At 41.7% G+C, this 23,785-nt stretch overlaps 1 protein-coding gene across 3 annotated transcripts in view; it reads left to right on the top strand.

Moving 5' to 3' along the window:
- Window positions 1–23,557, top strand: part of EXT1 (exostosin glycosyltransferase 1) — a 263,546-nt gene extending 239,989 nt beyond the window's left edge. For 2 of the 3 annotated variants that reach the window (XM_036338121.1, XM_036338120.1), the window contains 7 exons: window positions 4,098–4,230; window positions 6,873–6,991; window positions 8,007–8,102; window positions 12,347–12,436; window positions 18,266–18,426; window positions 19,834–20,005; window positions 23,014–23,557. In XM_036338121.1, coding sequence (XP_036194014.1) covers window positions 4,098–4,230; window positions 6,873–6,991; window positions 8,007–8,102; window positions 12,347–12,436; window positions 18,266–18,426; window positions 19,834–20,005; window positions 23,014–23,199 — 957 coding nt within the window. In that variant the 3' untranslated portion in view covers window positions 23,200–23,557. The remainder of the gene's footprint in view (window positions 1–4,097; window positions 4,231–6,872; window positions 6,992–8,006; window positions 8,103–12,346; window positions 12,437–18,265; window positions 18,427–19,833; window positions 20,006–23,013) is intronic. The other variant, XR_004972469.1, reaches the window with a different exon arrangement.
- Window positions 23,558–23,785: the final 228 nt, after the last annotated feature.

Genomic DNA, 23,785 nt, shown 5'->3' with positions numbered 1-23,785 from the left:
TTTTGAGTATGGTTTATTGCATAGATCTGGTCTCTTGCCTATTAAGTTAGCAGGGCTCAATTATCCCCTAATAACAGTTGAATGTGTGATATTCATCAGAATAGGAACTTATGTCAAGCTGTGTTCATCTCTGTGCCTGGAAAATGCCTTCTTCCCCTTGTTTGTAAGCCATGTAGTTCTTTAGCGACACAGTTGTTTTTGAAAACACTGCAAACCATATACTTCATTTTAATTTATAGCAGCTGTCACATCTCCATATATAGTCTTGAGATTAGATTGTAACAACTTGACCCCTTAACGGAATTGCATGAGTGATACCATCCAGTTTCCCTTTTTAATTCAAAACTCAGATAACCCAGAGCCCAATGTAAACAGAAAAGCAGAGAAACTGGCAGAAAATGCCTTTCACATACAAAAATAAACAAAGTCAGTATGTTTGTAAGAATTACTTAAGTAATGCATATCAAAAATGCCCACTTAGCTTCGAATGTAGATAATCTGTCATTTTATATTATCTGGTCCCTGTTAGAGCTCCTAAGGCTTGAGGATAATTCAGTTACCCGAAGACAACGGACATTATCCCTGGCTTCAGTTTGTTCTACACTCAGACTCCTTCCTTGCCTGCTGTATACTAGACCATGAGAAGGGGATTACTTAGGTTTGGAGGCTATGAGCCTTAGAGATATAGGTAGTGCTTAGACACAATTAAAAACAGGACACCTCAGTCTCCTCTCCAATGCCAGGGTCAAGTTGTAGTACATTCTATTGTGCTGCACTCTGTCCTATTTGGGATTCAACTTAGTATTGTATTTCCATTGTCACTAAAGTTTCCTTATTCTGTATCTTGGAATTAAGGAGCTATTTAATAAGAGCTCAGTCTTTTTGGAGCTGAGTTTTTGTGTGTGTGTGCAGAGTGACAAGTAATGTTGGGGACAGTCATAAAATACTGCCAAGACAGTGTTCCTTCCTGGATTTCATTATATGTCAGAATACTGCACAATAGTAAACCTGGCATGGAAGGTTGAACCATAGGAGCCCCGTCAGAACCAGGGTGAGCAAAAGAAAAGTGTATGAGACGATAATAATATGTGAACACAGCGAACAGCAGCTTGGAAAGCACATTTTTCATGGAGTTTCATGAAGTCTTCATTCTCTCATTTTCTCTTCAGTTATCTAACCAAGCACATTTAAACCATCGCCTTGCTGGTGCTATTGTACAATGAAATTTTAAAATCAATGAGATAATGGAAATAGGAGGTTGCTTTGGCTTGGAGTGAGGTGACATATGGTGGCACTGTGGGTATTAGGTAATATTGCATGGGTCAGAAGACCAAGTCAGGACCACATGGAATGACCGTAACCTGTAATCAGTAGTCCTTTTTTTTTTATGGCAAAGAATAAAAGAAAAATAAGGAGCCTGTCATTCTTCCCTTTGAATTCACATTAATAGGAAATACTATTCTTTTTGGGGTGCCATTTGGGATTGTAATTTTAAAAATGTTGTATTATGTGTGTGTTTGTGTTTATGTATATCAGATCCCTATTCTTTCAAACTTTTGAGAAGTCAAGTTGTTAGAAACCTTTCAGAAAGACATTTGCCAATGATATGAACTGCCTTAAAAGTATTCATACCCCTTGACAAAGTCTTAAAGAATCAATCCTAAATGTGGAAAATTTTAATTCATAAATGTGTTCATTACTTTGCATAGAAAAAATCACACTGTTGTGGGTCATTTAGAAAAAGTAAACCATGAATAGTAATATGAGGAGATATCTATAATATATAATACCTATAGTATTATAGCTGTGTAAAAATGGAAAAATCTATGCCTAGAAAATGAACACAGGAATGAGATTTTTTATTAATGGTAAAAAAAAAATTGAGTCTTAAGCATGAACACTTATGCAGCTTTTCCTAATGATTCTGAGGGGTTATTATAATTAGTATGATATTTTATTGTTTTATTACAAATGAGCAAAGTGACACATAAAGGTGGTCAATTGCTTGATCCAGGTTAAATTGAACATTTGCTATTGCTTTCATACCTTTGCTGACATCTTCCCGTCCAGAGCCATTGAAGAGAATATAATATGCTTATTGGTATTTCAGAAGTACTATGACTTATTGTATATCCTTGAATTAAAAAGATAAAAGTGTTGTGATACTCAACCAAAAAAAAGTCCATGATGATGAGAAGCACACCACCCAGAGAGCCGAAGTGAGTGGTGATCCATTTTGTGATCTCTGAGTTCCACGTCATGTCTATATAGGTCAGATTTATGATGCTACCTATTCTCCATTTGCTCTGTGTCTTAATATCCAAACTTGTTTAAGTGACCACATGCTGGAAAGTACATAAATTTGGAAAGAAAAAAAAAAGGGAAAAAATGAAAAGCTTTAAAAGAAACTAAATAGCCCTAGCCGTCTTGGCTCAGTGGATAGAGCGTCAGCCTGCGGACTGAAGGGTCCCCGGTTCGATTCCAGCCAAGGGCACATGCCTGGGTTGCGGGCTCAATCTCCAGTGGGGTGCGTGCAGGAGGCAGCCGATCAATGATTCTCTCTCATCATTGATGTTTCTATCTCTCTCCCCTCCCTTCCTCTCTGAAACCAATAAAGAATTTTTTTTTTTTAAAGAAACTAAATAGACAGTGTATTTGGGCAAGTAATTTAAAAAATCTGGAATAAATGGTTTACAAATTGAGATTGCTTGTCATGTAAAAACCCTCACAACCATGATATTTTCTCATAATTAGTGCCTAGACAACAGCATTTTAGCATATCTCTGCTATACCACAAAGAGTAAACATTAATATTTTAGTTAGGTTTCTAAAATCACCACCACATTAGAAAACCTTTACCCAGCCATATAAAATTAGCAATTTTGATCTGAGGGAAAGAAAAAATGCAGAAGTCATTGAACTAAGATATTTGAGTTCTTCTAAATTTCCTCTCTGCTCCCTTTTTTCTTTCTCATTAAGAAATATAAACATGATAAGGTTTGCAAAGATAAATGTAGCTCACTTTATTACTTATCCACTCACCATGTGGGATGAAATGAGGGTGTTAATAACCTTACAAATAATAAAACTTCATTTAAAATGGTCTGTACTTAAAATCACATTGCATTAAATGGGGAGCTGGAAAATGATGATTTCGGTTTGAAATCTCTTGAGACATATGGCAGGCTTCTTCTTTTTGTTCTTAAGTAGAAAAAATAAAACATTGCTGAAAACATGAAATTCTGTATCGAGTTAATTATTTGCCAAATCATATCTTAATGAGTGGTTGGTATAATTACAAGAGTTTGAAAGTCACAGAGAGAAATCTGTAAGGCGGATTAATCACATTCATCTGACAAATGATCCAGGATGGGAGAATGCTTGACTCTAAATGTAGAATTTAATGATCTGCAAGGTCCCGAAGTCCAGAGAAACTAATGAACTAGCTTGGCTATTATTAGTCTTCATATGCCACAGCCCTTGTCCTATTATGTAGGCTGTTTTAAATAATTGTTAGCTCCCGACTTTTTGAGATGAAATATAGGAAAACTTCAGCTAACCAGTACTCCAAAAGTTCAACAGTTGACTTTGAAAGGAAAACGAAATAGGACAAGCAAATAAATCTGCCTCCTGAATTAAAGCCACAGACCAAAACCTCCACAGCTTCTAGAATATGTCACACCTCCAATATGCTTTTAGCTATGTCTTCATATGGTCTGCGTTGACCTCTCTGTGCACGGGAACAAATATTCCTGGTGTGGACGCAGAACCACTGTTAGATGCTCCCCTGCCAATGACACCACTCCACACACCATGTTTTGAAATGAGCATGGACTTCTTATTCTAGAAAGACTCTATAGTATTTGTGGTGAAACTGCAGTTTAGCTAGGAAATTTGATCAGTCATAATTCATCTTTCTCTCTCTTTCTCCCATTGTTCTGTCTCTCTTTATGTTTCAGACACTTTTTATCAGTGGAGAATTGGAGGGTAGAGTCACTATGTTGAGTGTCTTCTTCCCTCCAATGGCATTGAGCACGGTCCTCATCAGATACCGTCAGGGTCTCGTCCTCACCAGGTGCTGTGTTTTTGTTTTCTAGATTATTCAGGACAGAATATTCAAGCACATATCACGTAACAGTTTAATATGGAACAAACATCCTGGAGGATTGTTCGTCCTACCACAGTATTCATCTTACCTGGGAGATTTTCCTTACTACTATGCTAATTTAGGTAAGTGGGTTCCTTCCAGGGAGCTACCCTGGTGTCACCTCCATCTGTTGTCCAGAATTAAGGCTCCTTGATTTTTCTATTCCACAGCTGGGTCTCCCTAACAGCCTGCATTGGAGATTGCTGATCGAGCCCTGTCATAAATGGTGTATCAAGGTCAAGAACGATAAATCCTGCAGAGCATTACAAAATGAAAAAAAAAAAATTAAAAAACACCTTTCTTATCTGAACAGCTACACTTCTTATTTAGTAGAGTCATTTCTTTTTGAGAAATAGGTTTCCCAAATTACGCATCATTTCGAACATGGCAATGGGTTAGCTATAATCTTAAGTCTCATCATATATAGAATGGAGCTAGAAGATCTCACCCCAGTATTTTTTTTTTTACAATCCCAACTTCTCTGTCTCATACCAAAGAAAAACTGATTGAACAAAGGGGAAGGGAAAAGATTTAAGAATATCTGACAAGGGAGAAATGTTATCCCTCATTCACCATTTATTATGCTCCTCTTATGTGCTATGTTCATGCAGTGCTAGGTGATAGAAATAAAAAGTCCAATGAGATACAATCTCTGCCCTCAAGCAGCTTTTAGTGTAACATTAATGGGGCAAAAGGAAATGGGAGGAAGGACAAACATCTACGAATTGTTACCGTTATTGCCATAGATATAGTATGTATGTGCAGCCCCAGTCGCTCTCCTGTGAGTAATGTCTTGGGCATTTCTCATCATTCACAGTTTCAAATTTGAGAAACCTGGTTTAGGAAAGCATCTTTTGATGTAATCGGGTAAAAGACTCCTAGTTTTACCCAATGCTGATGCTCTCTACTACCTTCCTTTTTTGAGTTGTGCATATTAGCTGATAAGAAGAAACTTATACAAATGTGTGGCCTGATGTATCGACCAGTGACAAAGAGCCCTTAAGTCCAAACCAAACATGTTATGGAGACCATATCAAAACCAGTGAGTGGTCTACACTGAGGAATATGTTTAGAATTTAGTGATTTTCAGATTAAGGCACTATTGGTAAAATTCCTACATATTTCTTATAGAGCATTAATAGCTTCATTTGGAGTTGGCACATTAAAAGTGCGTAAATGATGCTCCTTAAAGTGTTAGTGAAAGTAAAAAGCGGGGACTTGTCCTCGCTGTTAAAAAGCAAACCCCTCCATCGTATTGATTTTTCTTCCTTGGCAAACCTGGAATGTGTATCTTGATAGTGGGAAAGTTAGCTTCTTTCTAACATGAAATTAAAGTACTAATTGGATGATATAATTTGCTCTACAAACATTTGTATAATCCTTTAATATACAAAGTCTGATTCTTACCTTTATCCCATCAATATTAAAGCTTAACTTGAACGTCCCCACCCTCTTTTATTGACATTTAAGCTACTATAATGCAAAATTAGTGGGTCTAAACTAGTGAAGTCTTTTTTAAATATATTTTATTGATTTTTTACAGAGAGGAAGGGAGAGGGATAGAGAGTTAGAAACATCGATGAGAGAGACACACCAATCAGCTGCCTCCTGCACACTCCCCACCGGGGACCTGCCCGCAACCAAGGTTCATGCCCTGGACTGGAATCGAACCTGGGACCCTTGAGTCTGCAGGCCGACGCTCTATCCACTGAGCCAAACCGGTTAGGGCGAAACTTGTGACTTTTTAAAACACATTTTTACTGGTCTCCGATTTCTTAGTGAGTTCTTACGGAAAAACTCATTAGGGGGAGACGCCATCCCACTTCTTTCTCTTTGGTGGCAGCTTTGTATCTCTGTGATACCTTTCCACTGGAGGTCTCAGAGCGCACAACTGGTCGAGGTCTGGGCCGCACACTTTTTCTCTCAGTATGTCACTGCTACACAAATGAGATTCTCGGGAGTATAGGGGCTTCCATTCCACAGTAGTGATGGTGGAGGTGGTGGTGAGGACTGCAGCTACCAGAGACGGAGCACTGATTGTCGCTAGGTCCTGTTCTAAGTGCTTTGTTTGCATTAACTCATTGAACTGAATTCTCCGAACACCCCCCTATGTTTGATATTATTATCAATCCCATTTCATGCTGTGGAAGCATAGAGGGTTCTGTAATTTTGCCAAGATCCCACCACCAGGAAGTGGCATTCAAACCTTAGCCAGGTTCTGTATGCTGTTCTTTTAACCTTTACCACTTGCTAGTTAATATTTGAAATGGTATTGATCAGGCAAAAACAAAAAAACAAAACCCTAATTACATAATTACGGATAAGACACATGCAAATTCCCTGGGAGAGAGAGCACATTTACTTAAACCCATATTAAGATGTGACTAGAGTAGACCCTTTCTTGAGTTGAGTGTGTGTGTGATTAGACCTGGGTGCCTGCAAAGCAGAAGGAAGATCAAAGGTGCATCCCCAAAGGAGGGAAAGATGTCAAAGGAAGATCCTGGAAATGGACAGTGAGCTGTAAATGAGCGAGGTCCCTGGACTCAGGCAGCAGGAAACCAGCAGCTTTTCACCTTGTTTTTGTTCTGTCAGGACCTAAGAGGCAAAGGAAAAATATGCTGGAAGGGAACATTAGCTCCAGGGCGAGGTGGCAGAGCAAGGAGGAGTAATTTTCCATGTCTTGTTTTCAGCGCTTCATTAGGCGCCTCTCCCCTTTCTGTTTCAGGTTTAAAGCCCCCCTCCAAATTCACCGCAGTCATCCATGCAGTCACCCCCCTGGTCTCTCAGTCCCAGCCAGTGTTGAAACTGCTCATGGCCGCAGCCAAATCCCAGTACTGTGCCCAGGTGAGTGGGGTCAACCTGCCTGCTCCTGCCTAGTGGACTAGAGCCTCCCAGTCCTCACCTGCCGCTGCACACTCTGCTCCCTGGGAGTCACGTAACGTCACGTCCTGCTCCTCCCTTTTCATCCGTTCTTAAGAGTGAAATCGGGCACAGGTAGCGGACGGGTTGCAAAGAGATCTTTGCACCGGGTTAAGGGATAAAAAATATATATATACAACAACACATTTTTAAAAGAATATAAAGCACATTATTTTGTTTTTAAACGTCATGGTGATAAAATAACATCAAAGGTGCCACTGGGAGATCCCAGAAAACTGAGTTTCCACAGAAGGAACAGACTTGTTGGCGCCAGGAGGCGTCAGCTTTTCTGTCACAGTAGCCATGACTAATGGTGACATTGGGAGCATAAGATTCAATCTGTAGTAGCCATATTTGGCAAATCAGCATCTCTCCCATACGCTGTTATTAACAGTGGTTTTTCTCATTTGTAAATAGCTTATAGAAGAAGGTTTACAAGTGAGGAAAGAATTAAAATAATTTTGAAGTATCCATTTTTGAACCACACACACTTATTAGAAATAACGAAGTCCCATAAAATCAGCAGCCATTCTGGAAAATCGAAAACATGAGTTCTATCTTGAATTCTTTTCTTTCTCCAACACTGCCTGGTGTAGTGCAAGTTCATAGCCAATGTCCCGTTTTCTTTTAATTTGATCAGTGTCATTATCACTCTCATCTCTCATAAGATATCAGAATTTAGGAAATCACTTTATTAAGATCCGGCAACCCTGATATTACTTCTTTCCTCTCCAACTTTCTCCAGACCCCTGGACGTAATATTTCTAGGCTATTCTTCTTGTCCTCTCTCTTTAGTTGATGAACTTTAAAATCTGTTTTGATGTCTGCGGTTCTGCCTTGCTTGGATCTCCTTTCTCTCTCTCTCAGAGGAAATGTTGGGTTGGAGGCCTGTATACATCCAGCCTTACCAAGCCATCTAATGAACTCCTATTCCTTTCAGATCATAGTTCTATGGAATTGTGACAAACCCCTACCAGCCAAACACCGCTGGCCTGCCACTACCGTGCCTGTCATCGTCATTGAAGGAGAAAGCAAGGTAGGACTGGACGGGGGCCTGAGTGTGGAACCACCACGGAATCTGCGTTTCTCCCCGGGTGCTCTGGGTGTTGGCCCTAGATGTCCCCCAGCTGCTGGCCCTGGACTACTTTTCCTAAAACTGTACCTGTCTCTGGACGTCCTCAGCTTTCACAGTCATTGGCTTTCAAATTAGTGAGTCCTGGATCCCCACTACTAACGCCTTAGGAGATTTGTGACCCTGTGCATACTTTTTTCTCCGCTTCCTCATCTAGGAGCAACAACACATACTTCTTAGGATCAAATGGATCCCGGGCCTGGCAATAGTAATCTGCCTATAAATGCAGAGGATGAAGATGGGGCTGCTGATGCCTGTGGTGATGCATGGGGTTTGCTTAGCTGATGAATCTGAGTTAGTTGCATCTGTTGTGTGCTTCTTCCTCACATTTATCTTAAAAAGGACATTGTCACCTGAATTTTGTTTTGGCGCCTCCATCAGAGACTCTCTTGAGTGCTGCCTAGCTGCCCCCCCCTCCCCGCCCCCCACTTCCATTCTCCAATTCATTTTGCCTAGAACTGAATGATCTTTTTTTTTTCTTTTAATTGAAATTATTGAGGTGACATTGGTTAATAAAAGTATATCGTTTTAGCTATACAATTCTAGGATACACTCTGTATATTGTATTGTGTGTTTACCACCCCAAGTCAAGTCTCCTTCCATCTCCATTTATCCCTCCTTTACCTTCTTCTACCTCCCCCTACTCCCCATTCCTTCTGGCAATCACCATACTGTTGTCTGTGTCCATGACCTTCTTAATCTTCTCATGGCCCTTAAGGGAATCTATTTGCTAATGCTTTAAATGAACATTTGAGGCCATGAATAATCCGGTTCTCCCTCATTGCTCTCCCCGAGGGACCCTGTCCTCTGACCACATTTGATCTGTGTCCTCTCCTACCTCTAACTTTTGTCTTTCCCATGTGCTGTAAGTCTTGGCCATCCCTCTCAGTTCCTCATGTCTGTGGTCAAACTCCCCATCCATTGTTTAAGCCACTGTTCACTTGCTGCCTTCTCTTGGAAATTTCTACCATTATTGGAAGCCAGGCTCAAGTTCTTGTTTCTCTAGCTTCTGCAGGTTGCCTTCTGGTAGATCTTATCCACTGTGAAGAAATCAGTCGCTACGAAATGAAACTGAGATTGGTGAAGCACTGGCTCTAGTCATCATGGGCTCTCGTGTCAGACTTACTTTTGTGTGACCCAAGACGAGTTATTTGTCTGTGCCTCAATCTTCCTTTAGTAAATGGAAAGAATCTTAACACCAAACTAACAAGGTAGCTAAAAGGATCAAGTGATAGGATACTTATATATGTAAATGGACCTAGAAGTGTGGAGGCACGTAGTAGGTGTGCAGTTGTGCTTTGTATAATTACTCACAAACATTTACTAGTATGCTCCCCACTAGACAGTAAACTTCCCGAGTCTTGGTCATTTCCGAGCCATGTTGGTTAATTCTAGGAGGGTTTGGGCTGGCATGTGGTAGCTAAATATTTCTTAAATGACCTAATGAGGAACACCGTTTTCCCGAAGATTGACTTTGTATGTGGGTTATCCATTCAACTTTTAGAAGGGAGCTGAAGCCAGGTATTTGAAAGAGAGCCTCTGGTTTCTACAATAGAGTTTGGAAGTGGTTGACTTAGGGGCTCTTAACCTCTGTTGATGAAGCAGATTCAGAAAAAGGAAATGGATCCTTTTAAAGCCAGTGGTTGGCCCATGATGGGGAAGAAGCCATGTGTCCTTTCCATTCCCTATTTAAATCTCCACGCCTAGCCTTCAGTTTAAAATTGAAGCGATCGCTGCTTTGGCTGTGAAGTTCTGCTTTGAATTGATAGGCCTTGTCTCTGCAGTGCTCCCCTGTAGGCTAACAAGGGAAAGGTCAGGGCATCGCTAAGCTGGCAGCTAATAGCTTCTGCGTTCGTCAGTGGGCATGTAAACAGAATTTGGAGAACTGCTTCAGGCTGCTGTTTCTGAGCACTATGTGGGGGGCTGCTGATTGATTTGTATTTTATTTTATTTTGAAAGCCTGAGAAAGGCGGGTAGTGGGGAGAGAGACAAAACTTGACCCCGTTGACAGATGTGTAGGAGCAGACTCTGAAGCCATTCATGCTGCAGATACATCCCTGGGGCTCCCAGAGATGGGCTCCAGTGGGCTCTTCCCATCCTTCAACGTCATAGGCTGCCAGTAGCTTCCCAGGCAGGTGAACCCAGTCCCAGGCTCCTGGATGAGCTGGTTCTTGGTATAAATATGGCTTGGGCATCTTTGGGGTGGGGAGTGGGTCCTCAGACTTGTGGAGAATATTCTCTTGGCAGCCAGGTTAGGTATCTGCTTTTTCTCTCTGTCTCCAGTGTCCAGTTGCTTCATTCTGTGTCTTTTGTGCCTTGAGACTTGATGGCAGGTGTGACTTTTCTGTTGGGTTTCCAAGTGTGAGTTCAGAGAGGATGTCAGAACTGTTGCTCCAACTTGCAGAGGAAGGAGGTAAATGTGAGATTGTCATATGAACCCCAGATTCCCTTTTGAGGTTTTTTCCAAACCTGAGAAGGTGGAGCCTAGTGACTGAGGAGCTTTATCTATGGAATCACATCATCGGGGATGAAAGGCTGCTGGGTCCATGGCAGGGCAAGACACTGAATCTTTCTGTGCCTTACTTTTCTCATCTATAAAATGGGGTTGTAACTGTGAAATGAGATGATATACATAAAGAACGTCAAACACTCCCTGTCACATTGTAATGTTTCAAGCTTGCCAGTGATTCTTATGATGTGATCATTCTTTTTTAAAAAAATATTGTAACCCTCATCTGAAGATATATTTTTATTGATTTGAGGGAGAGGGAGAGAAAGAGGGAGGGAGAGAGAGAGAGAAATATTGATGAATTGCCTCCTGTATGAACTCTGACTTGGAATGGATCCTGCAAATAAGTATGTGTCCTCATGGGGAATTGAACCCGCAACTGTTTTTGGTGTACAGGTCGACGCTCCAACTGACTGAGCCACCCTGCCAGGGCTAATATGATCATTCTTATGGTTATTCTAGGATATATTCAACAGAGAGGTTTAAGCTGTGACTGTCACAGAGTAGTCTCTCCAGCCTCAATTTTCCAACTGATCCCCTTGTCCCAAAGCCCCACCACCACCACACACACACACAACTTACCATGCCTTATCCTGGACTTGCCCAGGCTTTATTCTACCTTCACGATTTTCTTAAATCAGTGGACCACATATACTATCGTTTATTTATTATTTTTCTGTAAATCAGTTTACTTTTCATATTAATGAAAAATGTTTTAATTACCTCAACTACTACCTTTTATTGCTATAGCAACTAATATGTGTGTGTATATTTTTCTAATCTGTGCTAAAATAAAGTGTGGGGTTTTTAGGTGTTTGTCTGCACCCCCCCTACCATACCACCCCCCCCCCAAGTGACCTGGCCTCCAGCGTGTGAGCCCCACATTGGAATCGCCGCTCCATCCAGCACTCTCCCCTGGCCTCACAGTGTGGACTCTCCTCTGTGCCTTCGCACAGAGCAGTGAGTGCTCTCAGTGGTGCCTCATTTCTGTTTATACCTGGTGAGCTCCTACCCACCAAGGTGCCGCTTCCATGTCCCTTCTTCATCTGCTCTTCCAAGTGGCTGTGGCAGCATCCTCTGATCTCCTGGCATCTGCATGGCAGGCGAGGACTGGCCAGCTCTGCCTTGGTCTCCGCAGACTGTGAACTCCTCCAAGACCAGGAACTCATCTTCTCCTCTGTACCCTCTTTAACTAGCAAGGGCTCTGGAGACAGTAGGTGCCCACAATTGTGGACGCGATGAGTCTGCTCTGATGAGAGATGGGAGTCTTCAACGTGGAGGGGTGACATTGTGCTAGAATGTTCATATATATATATAATTTATTGATTTCAAAGAGGAAGGGAGAGGGAGCGCGTGATAGAAATATCAATGATGAGAATCATGGATTGGCTGCCTCCTGCACGCCCCCCACTGGGGATGGAGGCGGCAACCCAGGTATGTACCCTGACCAGGAATCGAACCATCGAACTGTGATTTCCTGGTTCATAGGTCAACGCTCCACCACTGAGCCACACCAGCAGGGCTAAAATGTTCTTTCTGAAGGTTGAGGATGGGTGAATTGTCCCGAAGAACAGAATTCAAAATGTACTTTTCTTTTTCCTAACTCCTTCTCTTCTGCTTGCTGTCTGCGTCCTCCCAGGTCATGAGCAGCCGTTTCCTGCCCTATGACAACATCGTCACCGACGCGGTGCTCAGCCTGGACGAGGACACCGTGCTCTCCACCACAGAGGTAAACACCCCGCCCGAGGAGCTGGCAGTGGGCTCTTCGGGCAGGTGCCCCAAACTTCGAGGTGCCAGCGCTTCTTTCTCCTGTGCTTCGACCAGATTGGAACCCTGTTTCACACGTTCCTGCAGAGCTGGTTTTAATCAACCCAGTTCCTGTGCACACCTTGCACCCCTGGCACCCTGAGGGGGCATCTTCCCCTTCGTTTTCTCTGCTAATTGGCGCCTCATTTGCATGGCTGTACCTCACCTTTCCCCTCCTGCCTGCCCTCATTTTTTGTTTTTGAACAGCAAGCTGCTGGCAGGTGCGGAGAAGCACCAAGGGGAGGCACCCATGTAGCATCACCTTGCAACCACTCTGTCCGGAGCAAGCAGTCTGCTCCTGCCCCAGTTATCGTAATGCCTGTGTGGGTGTGCGTTGCCTCCGTTGGGGAACACTCCTCTGGGTTCTAAAGGCAGCTTTTCTGTCCTGGTTTCAAGTGCTCATTTTCTCTCACCCACATAAGAGCAAACGGTTTCACTTTAAGGCCGAGATGGCAATCCCCGCTATTTCAGACAGTCAGGTATGTGTGCCAAAAATAAGACCGCATGGAGAATGTGTGAGGAGGAGAGAGCAGGGGAAAGAGAGAGATGGTAGAAAAGCAATTTTTACCTCTCGAATGAGTATTGATCTCTGAAACCTTACTTTAAACCATGCAGGGAACCAAAACAGTTATAGAAAACTGTAGTGTGTCGGAAATACGTCATTAATGGTGGCTGCTAAAAAGTGTGGAGACATAGCTACTTATCCCTTCCCCTCCTCCCTTTCTTTTTTTCCTTTTTATTCATAATCATCTTTCTTTTCATGTAAACATGGACACCTCCCAGCATGTACTTTCCTGGATGCCAGGCTGATTCCCGTGGCCTTTTGCCCACGTGGCCAGGACTCGGGGTTACCCTAAGCTACCAGTTAGTGCCGCTTTCTTGAAATTCCATGGGCACTTCCCATTTCCATCAAATGGAGTAGAAGAAATGTTATAAGCAAGGTCAGCCTACATAACCCCAGGACAAAATATCCTTCGTAAAGCGCTTTCTATGTAGTTGAAGCTCTATAGAGACTCGGTGAATGAATGACTGGAGGGGTGTGTGCTGAGGGGATGGAGGTGTGAACTCACAGCCGACTGTATCTTGTGAACATCAGCAGGAGAAGGAGGTAGGAGGAGAAGCAATGCCTAATGTTCAAAGGGACAGGCAGCTTGCTGCTTCCTGCGAGGGGAGCTGGCATTCCAGGAGTACATTCATTCAACAAGTGTTTGTTGAGGGATTTCTTTGTTCTGGTCTGCATGCCAGGTGCTTTGATGACACAGTTCCTGCCTGTAGCCATCAGAATCTTGGCAGCAAACAATTCAAATCAGGTGGTTCCAATGGAGGGATTTAGGATGATTTAGAGTGGTAGGTGGGTGGGATTAAAGGGCTCCACAAGCGATAGTGAGGCACCTGGAGAGTAACAAGAAGGGAAACAGCTTTGACCCCTGGGCTTGAAGGAGCCAGGGAAGGAGATGGTGTTTCCAAAGACCCCGAGATATGGAACTGGGAGAAGAGGCTGCCCTACAGGACATGGAGGGACATGGCAACTGCCAAAGCTGGGAGGCACAGGGAAGAAATACCCTGACCTCTCTCTCCGTCTCATCTTTTCTGCTGATGGCTCCCACTGACCTAACCCATTCAGCCACCAGCCGGCAAGGAAGACCAGGTTGTGCCGCACACAGGGTTCCCGCATCAGAGTACAGAGTGTGGCAAGAAGAGTAGAGAGTAGATCTCAGAGAGCGAACAGGAGAAACATCCCATGGCCATGGGGGAATGTATGGTCGAGACAATGACAGCATACCCTTAAACCCTTACCGTATTTCCTGAAGTCTGGACGCATCACCGCTCCTCCTCCCTGGGCACAAGGCACTTCGTCTCCCTCTAGGACAGTGATTCTCAACCTCGGCTGCACATTAGAATCACCTGGGAATCTTTTTAAAATCCTGATTTCTGGGCCTCATCCTCCTGAAATTCTGTTTCTTTGTTATGGGGTGGGGCCACAACATTAGGAACAAAGAAACAATTTCTGGAGGATGAGGCCCAGAAATCAGGATTTTAAAAAGATTCCCAGGTGATTCTAATGTGCAGCCAAGGTTGAGAACCACTGCTCTAGGATTTGTTTTCCACACCCCAAGGTGAAATGACTTTCAGCTGCTGTGATGCAGCCACGTGCTGGTGAATTTCTTTTCAAAGACGAGCAATCCCAGCCTCTGGGTGCACACGGGGAGGAACATGTGTTGTAGTATGTGAAGTAATCAGAAGTCAACGTGAGTTGAAAATGATATGCAAATGTAAGAGGCTGGCGGTCTGGTTTACGACAGCCGGGTGATCAGTGGAGTGGTTGTGTTGCCTAAAATGGTCCATGACAGGATTTCTCTTTTCTCTTTTTTCAGGTGAGTAGATATTGGTTCATTTTATTTCTTCTCTAAGGATTCTTAGCTTGTTTAAATGTCTCTCTGTGGCATTAAGGAGCGGTTTTTAAACAGGCTCCTTTAAAGGGTATTAGATGTAGTTGCTTTATAGTTATTTACATTTATCGGGGCTGCTGCAAATTCTCAAAAGAAAACAGATGTTGGTTTTTAAGAGAAAAGGCCATGAGCTGACCTTTGCCTCCTTTGATGTGTTAATGATCTGCATGAAAGCAGAATAATCACAAGAATCATAGTTTTATCTGAATTTACTTTTGAGTTCCTTTGAAATGGCTTGAAACGACTCTGAGATAGCAAGAAATCCATGTGATAAAAACACCCCATTGGGTTCTCTAGTAGTTTCCAGTGCGTGTTTTCTTTTCAAGAACAATGGGAAACCTTCAAGTACTGACAGCCAGGCTGATCCTTGGAGAAGGGCTGAATAATACACTGTCCCATCAGTCAGCACCATTAGCATTTGAATGCCAGTGAGGATATGCAGGTGATCACAACCTGATTTCAATTCCCTGGCACATAGTGTCCATTCCCCTGCTGTCTTTTAACTCTGAGATGCCCCATGCCCCACCAAGCATTCTTAATGGTGTGGGGGGGAAAGCTAGGTTGTTAAGGCTTTCTTATCTGGAGTTAGGACACCAAACTCAATTTCATAAAAACTTGAATTTATGGCTGCTTACAAAAATGATGACTTGTGTCCTGGCCGGTGTGGCTCAGTTGGTTGAGTGTCATCCCATGCACCAAAAAGTTGCCCCTTCCATTCCCCCATCAAGGCATCTGCCTGGGTTGTGGGCTAGATCCCTGGTAGTGGGCGTGCAGGAGGCAGCCATTGGATGTTCCACTCTCACAAATATGTATCTCTTTTATCTTTTTCTCACCCTCTCCCTTTCTCTCTCTCTCTCTCTCTCTCTCTCTCTCTCTCTCTCTCTCTCTCTCTCTTAAAAAAATCAATTTTAAAAAATGATGGCTTCTAATTAAGCCTCCCAAAATTCAAAGTTAAAAGGGACCCTACAATCACCCAGGCCAGTGTTTCCCAAAAAGTGGTTAGTGCACATTAGTTTTACACGGTTCATGGCGAGCATGTATTTAACTTAGCACATACATTTACTTTAATGTTTGTTAGAAAGTAATGTGGTCAGTGATCAAACCTAGAATTTTACTGACATCTTTACCTAGGAGAGTGGTTCTCAACCTTCCTAATGCCGCGACCCATTAATACAGTTCCTCATGTTGTGGTGACCCCCGATTTCATTGTTACAAATTGAACATAATTAAAGCATAGTGATTAATCACAAAAACAATATGTAATTATATATGTGTTTTCCAGTGGTCTTAGGCGACCCCTGTGAAAGGGTCGTTCGACCCCCCAAAGGGGTCGCGATCCACAGGTTGAGAACCGCTGACCTAGGATAAGGCTAGTGAGGAAAAGCAAGCAAACAACAGAAAAAGAACAGGCAGTTGAAAGAAAAATATTAAGTAACTCATTGAATGTGTGGTCTGGGAATGCTTGGGAAATACTGATCTAGGTTTATTTGCTTTGTCTCTTCTTTTAATTGAGGTAAAATTCGCATAACATAAACTGACCATTTTAAAGTGTATAGTTAGTGTCATGTGGGACATTAACAGGCCATGTATGTAGTCATTGCCTCTGTCTTATTCTAAAACATTTTCATGGCCCAAAAAGGAAACCCCATACCCATTAACCAGTCCCACTCCCTAACCTTAGGAACCACCAATCTGTCCTCTGTCTCTATGTATTAGCATATTCTGCACTTTCATGTAAATGGAATCATATACTATGTGGCCTTTTGCGTGTGGCTCCTAGCACTCAGCATCCTGTTTCAAGGGCTGTCCATGTTGCATAGCGTGTATATCAGTATTTCATTCCTTTCTATAGCTGAATGTGTGGATGTAGCATACTTAGTTTATTTATTCAGTGGTTCACAGAGCTAGGGTTGCTTTCACCTTTTGGCTGTTGTGAAGAGTTTTTTGCTCTGCTCTTGAACCTCTGAGAAGTCACTGTGTCGAGACTTGAACGATTGGTGGAGTAAATGAAATCTTCATTTTCATTGCTTATCAAGAAGACGTAGAGCAAAGGTTGCCAGGTGAATGTATAGCCTGTATAAGAGAGAAATTGCTTTCAATGCCGTAGCAACAGAGCTAAAAGAGAGGCTATGAAAACAGTACACACTAAATCTGAAACCAGTGGCTGGGGCTTCAATCCTGGCTCTGCCACTTACAGCTCAGCCAGATAATTTCAGCCTGCATATACCTCAGCTTCCTTCTCTGCAGTATTGAGAATAGAACATAACCTTTTCACAGAATTAGGCTTAAGTGAGTTAAACATGTAAGTACCTGTAACCATTGTAAGCATGACACAGTTAGGGGCATTGTATGGTAGTTCACTATTCCTATTTTTATTTTTACTTTCTATATTATTTTATGTATCATCCATGGAATAATCATAAGGCAGCCAGATATGAGCTGACACATATGAAAACAGACTTTGCTAATTATAAATGTTAGTTTATAGCGTATTCAGAAATCCCTGCTTTGGGTTATTATAAGCACTGGAAAGTCATGTAGCTGCATTTCCTTTAAATGAATCTTGTGGCTTCCCCTGGCCTTGTCCTCACTTATTCTTAGTGATTTTTCACTGAGATTGCTTTTTCTAGCTGTCCCTGGCTAGAACCCGAGAGGCCGGAATGACTGCTGCTTTATGATGTGTGCTCTGTGTTCCCCTTAGACCTTGGGTGTGTTTGAAACATCTTTTCTGTCGCTCTCAAGAGGATGCTCTTCTTTTAGTCCCTTTGGCTTTGCTGTGTGCTGGTTATGATGTATGCTGGATATGCATCCTCTGGATGTACACAGGAAATCTCCCGTGTATAAACAGACACATTCATGGCTCACGTGAATCAGGGGTCACGTGCGCCTTCAGGTGGGAGGCAGGAAGCAACTGCTTTTATGACTTGTTTTCTAGCTTGAACAGACTGGATTTCTAAAGGCCCTAACAGTAAATGTGGGGTTTCTTCTTCTTCTTCTCCTCCTCCTCCTCCTCCTCCTCCTCCTCCTCCTCCTCCTCCTCCTCCTCCTCCTCCTCCTTCTTCTTCTTCTTCTTCTTCTCTCATTTCTGCACTACTCGGAAGTTTCTATAACAGAAAACATTAAAATGTGCATAATTATGGGGCAAAATGTCAAGCAGTCAGCTTAATTTGCTGATGAGTACATGGAACCAGTGTTTCGCAACAGTGGCGCGCTTCGGGTTAGGAATTAGCAGGGGAAGGTAATGTTTTGTTGACATGGTTAACGCTTGTTGATTGCTTGTTTGGCCTGTGTTCTGCCTGCAGGTGGATTTTGCCTTCACCGTCTGGCAGAGCTTCCCCGAGAGAATTGTGGGGTACCCGGCGCGCAGCCACTTCTGGGATAACTCTAAGGAGCGGTGGGGGTACACGTCCAAGTGGACAAATGACTACTCCATGGTGTTGACTGGAGCTGCTATTTATCACAAGTGAGGAATTTGCATGTCTCACGTGCTTAGATGTTTATAGACTCCTTGTATTCGTTTCTGACTGCTGTATAAGTAGGAACTTGAGTCAAGTCTTGTGAACAACATTAACGGAAATTCGGTTGCATCCCCCTTTAAGTTTTGTTGATGTGACCAACATGTGTCTTTGAAACCAATAAAATCTCTTGGTTTATTGCATTTCCAGTAATTATGGTAGAGTAACATCTCCATGTCTAATATTCTAACAAGGGAGCCACAATATACATAATCGTTCTATAATACATTAAGGTGAGAAGTTACATAGCAAAAAGGCAAAGTAGAGCAGAGGCACCCAAAGAGAAGGGGCGGATTTGGGGTAAGATTGCCAAATTAGTTAGTGTTCCTGACTCAAATGTGAAGGAAATCCCCACTCTTCTGCCTTAGTGAGGTAAACACACCAATCTTAACCTAATCTTTTTAGTAAAGAATAGAGGCTTTTGCCATATCAGGGATAGCGTTGAAATGCGCAAGGTATAAACATTTAGGTTGGCAGAACCTCCATCTCAAGATTATACCTCTCGGAGGTATAATTCATTGTTCCCCATAGTTCATTGTTCCCTTTCTTCTTGCACTGCCACTTAGTGAATCTGATTCATTCAAATGATTAAAAAAGAATATATATATATATATATATATATATATATATATATATATATACCCCTCCAAAAAATAGTAGCTTGAAAATAATTCAAATTAATATGGGTTCTGCACAATGATTCACCACCAGATTAATTATGGTTTTGCTCTCTAACTGTTGAAATATATGGTTTATAGGCCACAAAAATAGAATAGTATATTGTTGGATTTGGAGTTATGGGATAATCTTAAATGCAGTTCTGATTAAACCAATAAAAATTATAAAGCAGCTTATAATAATATATAGATTACATGTAAGTTTTCTTGCCATCTAAGTATTCTGTTTCTTATCAACCAGCCTGATAATAAAGTTAGGAAGTTAGGCTGGGCAAGCTATATCTGCATGTATCTCTTTACCTTGTCTCTTTATCTGTATATAGGGATAATAATAGTACTTACATCATAGGTTCCTTATAAGGATTAGATGTGGCATTTGTTGTAAAGTACTTTAGAATGTTATTGGGTATACAGGGTGGGGCAAAAGTAGATTTACAGTTGGGAGTACACAAAACATAGAGTTTATTCTTGTATTATTTATAAATTATTGTATTATTTTTCATACCAATAATTATAAATTTACTTTTGCCCCACCCTGTATAGTAAGTACCATAAGTCATAGTTATCATCATCATCCATGATATGTGTAGGGATCCAAAGAATGGGTATATGTTTTCTGTCAAAGAAGACCACCATATATAATGATCGCCCCTTAGGAAATGTCTTTGGTCTTTACAGATATTATCACTACCTGTACACCCATTATCTGCCAGCCAGCCTGAAGAACATGGTGGACCAGCTGGCCAACTGTGAGGACATTCTCATGAATTTCCTGGTGTCTGCTGTGACAAAATTGCCTCCAATCAAAGTGACCCAGAAGAAGCAGTATAAGGAGACAATGATGGGTCAGGTAAGAGGACTCTCCTTCCTTGTTTTGCTTGCTGGTGGTTAACCTGAAGGTAGTGAGGAGTCACTATTCTTCTACGAAGCATAATGAGGGGACATCAGAAAAACAAAATGAAAACCCACATCTAAAGTATCTGAGTTTATGGTTGGCACATGGATAATTTGGAAGGCATAAGTCCAGGGTATCTTTATGTCAAGATTATGTATATGACCTACATGGTAGCATCAAAAAGATACACCTTCTCCAGAGTTAAAGACCTACAGAGACTTTTTGTAAGTTTATCATCAGTGCTTTATTTAACAAATAACTAATAATAACTCTCAACACAGCCTTCTGGTGGTTATTGAGTTGGGTGAGCATCATGATGGCAGACCAGGCCTCTCACTTATAGAACCAGCATTTATAAGCTGCAGGCGAGTCAATTGCCTTCTGAAACTCATTTGGCTGATCTTTAACATGGAAATGGGGAAATCTGCCTCACAGAGTTGAGAAAACATATATGAAAGATTTTATAAAAGTAAAATATTGCATTGAGTCATAAAAGTTTAGTACTAAAGACACTCACCAGGAAATATAATCTAATTTTCTCTTTTTATAAGTAAGGAAACTAGGACCCAGAGGAATTGAAGTATATTGCTACAAGTTGTCCAGTGTATGAAAGTCAGAACTGGAAGTTGAATCCCAGACTCTGTTATTTCTGCTGCTTGTACTTCCACTACCCACCCCCACCCGTCCCCCGGCCCCTGTCCCCCGTCCTCCCCCACCCCAGCAGGGTCCCCTGTCAGGATGATCTGCATATATTGACTCAACTACCCCTTATTCATCCTGCACAGAGCTCAGTACCATAAGTAAGAAGTCAGAAACCTTAATAAGACCATTCAGATCTACTCAAGTTAAATCATAGATTATCATACAACAGGATTTGAGTCAGCCATAAAAAAACATATTTTTAACATGGTTATGTCAGTTTCATTGTTTCGGGTGTTCCATTTACCTTGTTCTAACAGTTATTGAAAATCATTTACAAATCTAGCTTTTGTAAAGGAAAATTTAGCCAGGCCTCACAATTGATCGTTTTTCACTCACTAAATTTAGTAAGAGCAGCAAATTGATAGGGTTCTAAGTTTACAAAAAGCAGTCATTCAGTAGTTACTGAACATGTATGGTTTATGTCAGGTACTGTTCTAGGTACTGGTTATGACACAGCTGCTATCCTGAGTAAGCAAAAAAGTCTAGTGGAAAATTCTATTTCCCTCTCACTACTAAAAGAACATGCAAGAGGATTTGCAAGAATGTTTAATCTTTAAGGCTGAAAGGCTATTCATATTCAAGCAAGATGTATTGAGTGTTTTCTGTGTGCCCAGGTATTTTCATATATATTATCTCATTTAAGGATACAACCTATAATATTGCTTGCTCAGCGAGTTCTATGAACTTCCCTGAGGTTATATGCTGATTAGGGGTGGAATTCTAATGACACATGAATTCTTAGGGGTTGGTTTAATGCTCTTTTCATAGATTTGCCTAATTCTACCAAACCATTATTTCTAATAATTTTGCACATCTTTTGAGGACAAATCTAAATTTAGCCTTAGGTCTCACTAGATGTGTCTAGTTAAACATGTACTGCATTTGCTCCATTCTTCCCATCAAACACGTTTGTTTATTGAATGTTTGTATGACTAGTGAATTCAATGAATATCATACTTGAAGATTGTACTTTTATTACACTACAAAGATACCTTCTCTAATATGTTGGTTGACTCAAAATAAAATCTAGAGACAAAAAAGTTACCTGAGTGATCCAATGGACTTTTAAAAAATTATTTTTAAGAGAGAATAAGAATGAGCTTACGCTCTTGACAGTATTTCTATTTGCATATGTGAGCACTTGCCCTTGGTTGTCTTGCCCTTTGGGAATGAGTGGACCAATCCAAAAGCTCATACCAACTTAGGAACAGTGACATGTCTTTGGGACTGTCTCCTCTGTTCTGAACTCAACTGCTGAGGTTAATTTGATTTACCAAGCAGAGTTCTCCTAGTATAAGTGTTCAAGAATGGAATCCAAGTTCTGTCCCTTTCTAGCTTGAACAAATAATTTTAACTTCCCTGAGCCTACTTCCTTGCCTATACAGTGGGGATGTGAGTACGAGGTAGATAACTTGACCAGGTTGTTGTGAAACTCATATGAACTTCATGAAAACACTTAAATCATATTTTGTTTTTCTGCTGTTCAGAGGTAACTTGACATTTGTATTTACCTTCAAGCATGTTGACACTTGTTTTAAAGTGACTCTGGGTGATTTTCACAGTCAGATGTACCTTCCTATTCCTATGACAGTATTTCTAACAATGCACGAGGATTCGAGCACAAGGATCACAAGCATACACACATATACGTCATTAAACAGTTGCCTAATGACATAAATGAGTTTGTGTTCTGCTCCCATAAAGGTTGGGCAGCCCACCTTTTCCTTGTTTCATAAAAATGTGGTTTTAGAGACATTATGTTTAGTCCATCTATTTAAATTTCAGCAGTCAGGTCATTTGAGGCTTTCTTTTAAGTCAGTGTCAGTGATTCAAGGTCTAAAAAATATTTAACCAACCTCAGGAGCAACACAGAGAGCTAAAGAGATGGTATCCATCCTCAACCAAGTGCACAAAGTTTTAGAAAACTATATTTGAAACCACAAACACATTGTTAGTCATAATATTTGATCCCAAGTGCAAAGAGAAGTTTATATTTAGTTACCATAGTAGTGGAGGTTCAACTGGTAAGTCATTTTACTGAGCAGAGAATTAGTCATTCCATGTGGGCCATTGTTTGCATGTGTGTATTTAGCATTGAGGAAAGTAGCATATCTTAGGAAAACCAGGATCAGTGCTTGAATTTTCATCAAGCACAAGGATGGGGAGGTTTGGGGTCAGGCCTGACTTGGTTTTCTGCATTGTCTCCATCTCACCTTGCCCTTCACTCACAATCTTCTTCCTTGTTGTTCTCTTTTCCCCAGACTTCTCGGGCTTCCCGCTGGGCTGACCCTGACCACTTTGCCCAGCGACAGAGCTGCATGAATACGTTTGCCAGCTGGTTTGGCTACATGCCGCTGATCCACTCTCAGATGAGGCTCGACCCCGTCCTCTTTAAAGACCAGGTCTCTATTCTGAGGAAGAAATACCGAGACATTGAGCGACTTTGAGGAATCCAGCCAAGTGGGGGAGGGGAAGCGAGAAGGGACTGGGGTCAAGCTGCTCTCTCTTCCCAGTGCAGATCCGCTCAGCCGCGGGGCCAGATTGTGCCAAGTAGCCAAATAAACTTACATGAACAGAATGACACAAAAACAAACAAAAAAGGCCAATGAGAACTCGACTCCTGGCTCCTGGGACTGCACGGGACTGCTCCAAACTCACCTCACTGGCTGCCATGTCCCAAGACTAGGTTGTGTACAGTTTAATTATGGAACATTAAATAATTATTTTTGAAATGATTGCTATGCAGGTTTAAACTTTTTTAATGATCAAAACTATTAAAAACCAGAGTTCTTTCTTTAATCAAAATTGTGTTGGTTGTGACTATTTCAAAGCTGCTGCTCCTCTTCCCACAACACCATTGCCACTGGTCATGCGGGGTTTCCCGCAGTTGCAAAAGCTCAGACTTCATGGGCCACACAATAAGTCCCTCTGTCCAGCGTCAAGAAATAATTGAGCATAAGTTAAGACAAGTTCATTATTCAACTCTGCCAGTGCAAATTGTTCTCCACTTTGAATTTGCAGATCCACTTGAAC

The sequence above is a fragment of the Myotis myotis genome, unplaced genomic scaffold, assembly GCF_014108235.1.
Source record: "Myotis myotis isolate mMyoMyo1 unplaced genomic scaffold, mMyoMyo1.p scaffold_m19_p_16, whole genome shotgun sequence".
In the NCBI taxonomy this organism is placed as follows: Eukaryota; Metazoa; Chordata; class Mammalia; order Chiroptera; family Vespertilionidae; genus Myotis; species Myotis myotis.
Note: the sequence above shows the minus strand (reverse complement) of the source record. Positions and strands in the feature narration are given on the sequence as shown.